Below are 8,141 nucleotides of genomic sequence, written 5' to 3'. Positions count from 1 at the left end.
AGGTCACGGTTTTGCCCTTGACACGAAAATACCCTGAGGCAGGAGAGCGTTTGCGTGGCTAAGCCACATTTGCTCATTTATTTTAGCGCAATTAAAAGAAAATCAGAGTTATTATCGAAACAAAATAGTCAAGTAGAATAAAAATTATGGTAGAATGTTAAGTTTAGCGAACATTTATGTATATTAAGGAATATTTTTGAAAGTTTAGATACGAAACAGTGGCAGTTGCCCACAATTGACGAGTTGATATGTGCGTCGAAGGTTGTCTACAAACTCGAACTTTATTTCTCTAGGATGCGTTTACTTTTGTTGGGTAAGGTATCTCTGATTACAACAGTGTTAGATTGCTTTATTTCAGGAGGCGTTGACCACTAGCTTTGGTGATGCACTGGCATCGTCTGCTTTACTTGCTGCATGCATCCCGCAGATCTACAGTCTATCTCATTTTGAAGAGCGTGGCTAGCCTGTTTACTGTATGATAACTTGTTTTCAGTTAACCTCGAAAACAAATTAGCATACCCAGGGATATGCTGGCCATGCAGGATCTTGTAAACAATGCTGTTAAAGTCCCTGCACAGCTTATGTCATTATCCATTTTAGCGTGAGTCTATGAAGAACTCAGACCTGCCTGAATAAGTAGCCTATAAGTAAAGATGTATCAAGAGTTAACAGTTCATCCAGGATATAACCTACAAAGATACATGCCCAGAAAAATTATTATATTATATTCAGCCACTTTGAATCGGGCAAATCTGGCCATTATTTACTGTCCCAGTTCAGTTTTAAACTATAAGTGGCAAAATCTCAACAGTACTTTGGATTTCGTAAAATGTTGTTTTGTAGTTTTAACTTTGAAAGTTACTTTGAATTCAGCCTAAAGTAAACTGTTATCTCACTCACTCATCACCTGTCATCAACACCAACACCTACCTGTTCACGTAAAATATTCCCTTGCACAACTTGAAAATGTGCCCTGGGATACAATATGCCAGATGTACCATATCAGCTATATAAAGGCAGGAAGCATTTTTTTTTCAAGACCTTGTAGCCCTGTGCCATGGTTCTTTTGCCTGCAGCTGATGATGAGAGCTGATGATGTGAATTGATACAATTTCAGATTTTAAATGTCCATTTGGTCTTAAATGATTACAATATTTATCATGTAGCATTATAGAAATCCAGCAGAATATTAAAATGAACATTGTTAAGGTTATCATAAGGTGTGAAATAAAACATCACTTTATATTAATACTGAAATAAAGAACAATCGTTTTCATGGGGGATATCACTGTGACATGATGTGGAATCAAAATGTTAGTAATCTTGCTAATATTGTGGCCGGTCTTTATGTGGCCCAAAGATCTGGCGCTGTAAACAGTTGTATGATTCATGCGAGAGCATTCTGACTGTAAGTAATATGTAAACAATCTGAGTGTTGTGAGATCAGCTTTTTTTTTTTCTTTGTATGGAATGTTTGTGATAACTTAACATCAACTATTTATTTCGTGTATTTTTGAACCACAAATCCAATAAGATGATATCTTCAAAATGTACATAGCATAATGTCATACACACAGTCACTTTTCAGTTACATCATCGTAAACCTCATTTAGGTAAGTTAATGTTATCATATATCATTCCTAAAGAGATTGCACTGATTCGTCTCCTATTCATGATGCACAAAAATACTGAATACATAATACTGTTTAATTGAATTAAATGATGGTGATTACCAGTAATTACATGAAACATGCACGTTTCTTATCAAGGGCAATTAAATACATTTATGACGAAGATTTGATGTGATAGTGGGTTTTAAGAAATCATATTGTTCCTAATCTGAATGATAAAGATCAAATTGTCTTTACTATTGATTAGATTCATGACTTTATTAATTGTTGTAATTGTTTTGTCAGAGTGAAACTTTTTCATCATTGACAGTAATATACTCGTAAGAACATATAAAGCTGAAGATGTTACTGAAGTTACCACCCCCTCCCATCCTTGCCCCTCCTGTCTTTCCCCGCCCAGCAACCCCCTCCCCACCAACAATTTGAAAAGGGAACAAAATCATGCACTTGTAGTATATTACCAAATTTTGAAATAAAAAAAAAATATAGTAATTTTCAAAGTTACTTGAAAATGTTTGTAATGGAAGTGAACAGATTTCCCAAGCTGTTCTAATCTGTATTTTTACCATATTACAAGTGTAAAACTTCTAGACCAAGTAACTTTCCAGATGAGAACATGTAACATATGTCAGCAATGTGGAAACAGGTTAATTGCCATATACCCTAACTGTTACAGGTGTGGTAAGCACATATGTTTCATTCACTGTCCAGGCTTAACCTGAAGGTCACCTTTGGCATGAAGTTCAATAGTAGACCTGTGTGCTGTGTCTTATATCATAGTTGTTGACAGCTGCAGTTTCCACAGGCATCAGTACTTAGCCCTGACTGGTCAAACTGTTATGTATTAACCTCTTCAGCCCCCATGTATGCAGAAGGGGCCAGGGAAGTCTCAAATCGTTAATACTGGTAATTTACTAGGTAATAAAAGTGTACTGTCAGCTAGGAATAATCTCAGCATTTCCCACCCTCTCAGTTCTTTCCTATACTTGTTGGAGCTGAAATGTATTGTTTCTATTAATACTGGGTTTCATATTCAAGAAGTGTATTATTTTTCTTTTCCGTTTTACAAGGGTTATTATGTTTTTTCACTGTGCACAAGAATACATAAAACCTAATTTACATCCTGCATGATCTTGTGCCATTCTATTGTCTTGAAAAGTAATGCGGAAGAGCTCCGCTTCCCAGCACAATATGTTACACAAACCCCGTGCATATGGACAACATTTGTTGTCGAAAACAAGATTTTACTCCTTGAAATTTACTTGTGTGTGGATAACTGCAACAATCTGGATAGTGTGACATCGTTGTCATCTACATCAACCAATCAGCATCTGTGGAAATGTCATGTGAGTACATGCAAAGTGGAAACTGGCAACTTTTTGGGGTCACATGACCTTGAATGTATCAAGTGACCGTCTTTCGCCGTTGGAATCTTCAAAAATGGACAGCAAATGTTACTCATGTGCAGGTAAATGATATTCCAGATCATTTGATACTGGGATCAGAAAATCTGATTTTCGACATAAAATGTTGTCCGTGTGCACTAGATTTTAGTTTGTATATTCTTCTTTCTGAAGGATGACATAGTTTTCACAGATTACTTTTGTTGTTAAGCTTGCTTTAAGCCTGTTTGACTGTGAATAACTGAAGTGGGTGTACACAATTAGTACTTAGTACCTATAAGGTACTTTACTTAACATTTTTATACACATACTGTTGTTCTTCAGATATGAAACACTCAAAAATACATTTTTATTGTTTGGAGATATCCCACATTGCTAAGTGAATACATCTGTTTGTTTGTTTGTTTGTTTGGTGTTTTATGCTGTACTCAAGAATATTTCACTTATACGATGGCAGCCAACATTATGGTGGGAGGAAACCGGGCACAGCCCAGGGGAAACCCACAACCATCCACAGGTTGCTGACAGACCTGGCCACTTACAGCCGGAGAGGAAGCCAGCATGAGCTGGACTCGAAGTCACAGCGACCATATTGGTGCGAGGATCCTGGGTCATTACGCTCCACTTGCGCGCTAACTAACTGAGCCACGGAGGCCCCTTGAATACATCTGAGTCATAGTATTAATATCCGTCTTATTGATAATAACACAAACATATTTTTTCTTAGAAATTAAAATTTTTAATATTTTTTTTGTTTCTGTCTTTGTCAGGAGTCAAAAAAATCCGGTTTGCAGTTTAATGTCTTAAAAAAAAAAAGTTGACATTGTTCTGTTAGGCGATGCATTTTTGACACAACACTTTGCAGAAGCCAAACCTTTGTTAATTTGGGTGTAACAAACAGATATTTTCCCTCTGCTTTGCTTAACATGTGCAACGTTATTTGCTTCTGTTGGCTGATTTATTATGCATTGCTTTGCTATTTTTTGCTTACTGTTGCTTCTGCTTATTGCTTAATTCGCTTATTTTATCCTGCAGCTTCCTCATAATGGAATTGTCACTCTTTGCCACACCCATGCGAGATCGGGTGCCGTCAGTCGTTCGCCGGGTATATACTCCACCATCAGTGTTGTTTTAGCTGTTCCTCTTTCTACTTCCTTTGTGTCACACTTTGTTCTTGTTTTTGGTGTGTGGGTGCTGGGTTACATGTTAACATTTCCACTCTCTAAGAAATCTTTCCTAGTCCTAAATGGTACAGCTTACCTCCACATGCAACTTTTTGGGAACCTGGGCCTAGTTCCACAAAGGACAATGGTATAGTAATAGTGATGTACAAAATATCTTACGAGAAATGCACTATAATAGAATGTTGTATGACACTTTGCGAAACTGGGCCCTGATCACTCAATATCACGAATATTATTTATCTGACATTTGCTTATTTATACGTATCTAATGACATGTAAGTCAAACGACGATATCTTTCATGCCCTTTAAACAAACTTATTGTGGCATTGCTTATGCGTAGGTCATCAGGAACAGTTGTTTTTTTATTATTACACTAATATAGTCCATAGTAAACTAGCTCTATGGGATTATGTTTATGTAGAAAGATTACATAAACATAGCCCCATAGAGCTAATATTACACGTATCAAGCCCCAAGCCACAATCATTACAGTAATAAACAGAGACGTTAATTACATATACATGTAACAACAAATCATCAAGGCAAATTTTCTCTGGGAATGGGATTTTGACGTACTTGTAATTAAATTTTAAGCACAGCTTTATGATTTTTCAGCACGTTGTACAGATTTTGGAGTGTTGTGTGAGTTTAAGTCCAGCTCATGCTGGCTTCCTCAATGGTCATACATGGGAAGGTCTGCCAGCAACTTGCAGATGGTTGTGGGTTTCCCCTGGGCTCTGCTCAGTTTTCTATCAACCTAGTGCTGGCAGACATCGTATCATGCATGCAATATTTTTGAGTATGAACATAAAACTCCCATCAAATAACTTATCATAAATGATCACACCCATTTAAGAAAACCATGTTGACTTCAGTATTAATTTGTTAACCTACAGATTACTGATATGTGAACTATTGTTTATGTCAACATTACTGTACGAGTTAATTTGTGTGCATCTGGGCATACAGTATGGTTGCACACTGTGTGTATATGGTGTATTAGATGTTACATGGTAGTGTATGTGCATAAAGAGACAATGGACTTGCTACAGTGTAAACATGGTAGATGTATTGTTGCTGGTCTACTGAGCTTGTTCGCTGGCATTTTGACTGGAGTAGTCTGGATTCACAGAGATCACACGCGCTGCAGGCATATATGGAGGTTCTGCAGGACTATGGCCATAACATCTGTAACACAGAGACTTTACACCTTTACATGCCTTTGTGTGCAGTCATATAGCATGAGCTGCAGAAGTGAAACTAAATGTAACATCTACCTACATGTGCTCATTTTGCTGGGTGGACTATCTGGGGTCTTTCTGAATGCACAAACCATGGCTCTGATGGCATACTATTGCGTTGGGTGTAAATATCTAAAGCTTTATCAGCCAAGACTGGTTACATGCGTGCCAACTTACAAACATATACATGTATATACAATCACTACGGAACTCCTGCTCTCAATTATTTCAGCATGGGGAAAAACGTTGAACACCCTGTTTTAGATATAAAAAAAAAATTGTGTACAAAGCATATGTACTAGTATGCTTGTTCACGGTCATAAGATACCTTTTAAAACAATGAAACAGGAAACAACTGGAGTTGTGATATACTCTGACATAACACCTCCTTCATCTGTTTGCAGACAAATCTTCCTACCATGTGTATTATATGAGGGTTAACTAGGTAGTATACATATATATAGATGCATGCAACAACGACTCAGTGGAAATTCAGGGCACACACTTGTGGTTGTGCTGTACTGAATCGTGTTACAATGAAAAAAAATGTCCCATTAAATGTGAACTTTTAACACAGGATATGGGCTTTTGGAATACAACCTAAATGTATGCATCATAGCAGTTTGAGATAGTTTTACTGCATTAAAACTAGGACACATTCTGACACAACGTACACATACATGTCGGAAAAAATTGTCAGGTTTGCTCTAGGCTGTGTCTGGTTTCTTCAGGGTCCCATCTGGTTTCATCTTGCTCCTGCCCGGTTTCCTTTGGACCCCATCTGGTTTCATCTGGCTCCTGCCAGGTTTCCTTTGGACCCCATCTGGTTTCATCTGGCTCCTGCCAGGTTTCCTTTGGACCCCATCTGGTTTCATCTGGCTCCTGCCAGGTTTCCTTTGGACTCCATCTGGTTTTCTCCTAACCCAGAAACTTCAGATACCCAATATCTTGTATCGTGAATAAATGAATATCAGTAACTGAGCACTGACCCATCAGACTTAATGTAGTAAATCTGAACTGTTATCTAACACTCTTTCATTGTTTTGCACATGTAGCACTTCAGTCTGGTTGTGGTGTTTAATACTTTTACATATCATTAAGATTTTTTTTCTGAGGGAACTGGGAAATAAACTATTTGACTGTCAGACATATAAAGTTAAGCGTACCTAATTTTTTCAGACAGCCTGTATTTATGATTTCAGTGCTTTGATATTAGATTTACGTTTGTTTAGTTTGCATTGTATAAGCATGTGTGTTCTGATTCAGTTGTTCTCCGTGTTGTTTTCACTAATCTGATATTGGCCCTTGAAATATACTACATGATTATTTTTATTCTGATCAGTGTACAGGGGTTTGACATTGCAGTGATTCTGCGGATAATACAAGTCTACAAATAAAAATTTTTTCCCTGATGTGTTTAAAAATGCTATACCTATCTATAACATTTTTGGTGTTTTACGCCATGGTTTCTGGTAACCATGGCAACTGATTTTATGTGGATGGAGTATTTCCAAAAATATATACATATACTCCATTTCTGATTTTTTTGAATGAATACATTTGTATTATAGAAGTGAAGTTCATGTAAATTTATGCATATGCTAATTAAGTTTATAAAAGTAATGTCCAGGATGTGTTGTTTTTCTGTAGAAAGGCCAATTAGAGATGACTCATAAAATCAAAAACTTTCAATCAGTTGTTTTAGAGCTTTTTGCTGTACCTTGTAAAGGTAACCTATATGTAAATTTCAGCTGATTGTTTACTTGTTTGACAGGCATGCTTGGCGAGGGTGCAGACTGCTGAGAAAATTATGAAAGTAGTGTACGTGATTGATGTGGAAGGAACAGAAAGCTCAGATATCGATGAGCCTACTAAAATCATTTCCGCAGACATCGCGGCACGGAAGACTGCCCGCGCAGATATCCTCAAATCATGCCAGTTGTAAGTCTCTCAGTGGATTACCACGATAAGTACTTGGATTCAGTGGCTTTTAGTTGAGAAAGTTTGGACTTTTAGAGCTGTACGGCCACGTGCTTCTCTTGTAAAACCAGAAGAAATTACTTCGAGCAGCTTATACATGTACATGTAATATCTATGTGTAGCTCCCAGAGAAAGTTTTTTCAGGAATGAGCAAAAAATGTTTTTGATGCAAAATGCCAGCATGTCCATGTATTACAAACTATATAAATGTCCAGGTAAAATTTGTATTTAATTTTTGGTCAAAAATATTGTCTATTTTTTCAGAGTTCGTGCTTACTTGTATAACATAGAACTGTAAAGTAACCTCAAAGAAGTTAATGGCCCTAGTCAGTATGGATTTGGACAACTAGATTAGTTTTATTTGGATTAGTTTGTTAATTTTAACTGAAATGTAAATTTTGCTGTGAAGAAATGTGATTATTTGAATGTCATGAGGGGGTTGATGAATAACATCACGTCCTATCATATTGATCAGTGCAAAAGCACAACTGGAGCAGGTGTTGTTTGAAAAGCTGGACTTTGGAGAGACGGCCGTCCTGGACCTCTTCTACAATGCCGACGTGGTCATCGTGGATCTGTCAGTTAGCGTCCAGCGCTCTCCGCTCTTCTACCACCTGGGAGTGCGCGAGTCCATGGGGATGAAGTACAACATCATCCTGCTACATGACACGGAGCCTGAACTCACGCTCTCTCTCAGGGTG

The 8,141-nt window shown here is 37.4% G+C and overlaps 1 protein-coding gene across 3 annotated transcripts in view; it reads left to right on the top strand.

Annotated features, from left to right (window-relative positions):
- The window catches only part of LOC135482089 (mitogen-activated protein kinase kinase kinase 15-like), a 54,098-nt gene that overhangs the window by 10,787 nt on the left and 35,170 nt on the right, over positions 1-8,141 (top strand). For 2 of the 3 annotated variants that reach the window (XM_064761925.1, XM_064761926.1), the window contains 2 exons: positions 7,235-7,401; positions 7,916-8,138. In XM_064761925.1, the coding sequence (XP_064617995.1) occupies positions 7,235-7,401; positions 7,916-8,138 (390 nt within the window). Of the gene's footprint in view, positions 1-236; positions 314-7,234; positions 7,402-7,915; positions 8,139-8,141 lie in introns of those variants that run through there. The other variant, XM_064761927.1, reaches the window with a different exon arrangement.

This window comes from Liolophura sinensis, chromosome 1 (genome assembly GCF_032854445.1).
Source record: "Liolophura sinensis isolate JHLJ2023 chromosome 1, CUHK_Ljap_v2, whole genome shotgun sequence".
In the NCBI taxonomy this organism is placed as follows: Eukaryota; Metazoa; Mollusca; class Polyplacophora; order Chitonida; family Chitonidae; genus Liolophura; species Liolophura sinensis.
This window is presented reverse-complemented; position numbering and strand designations above follow the sequence as displayed.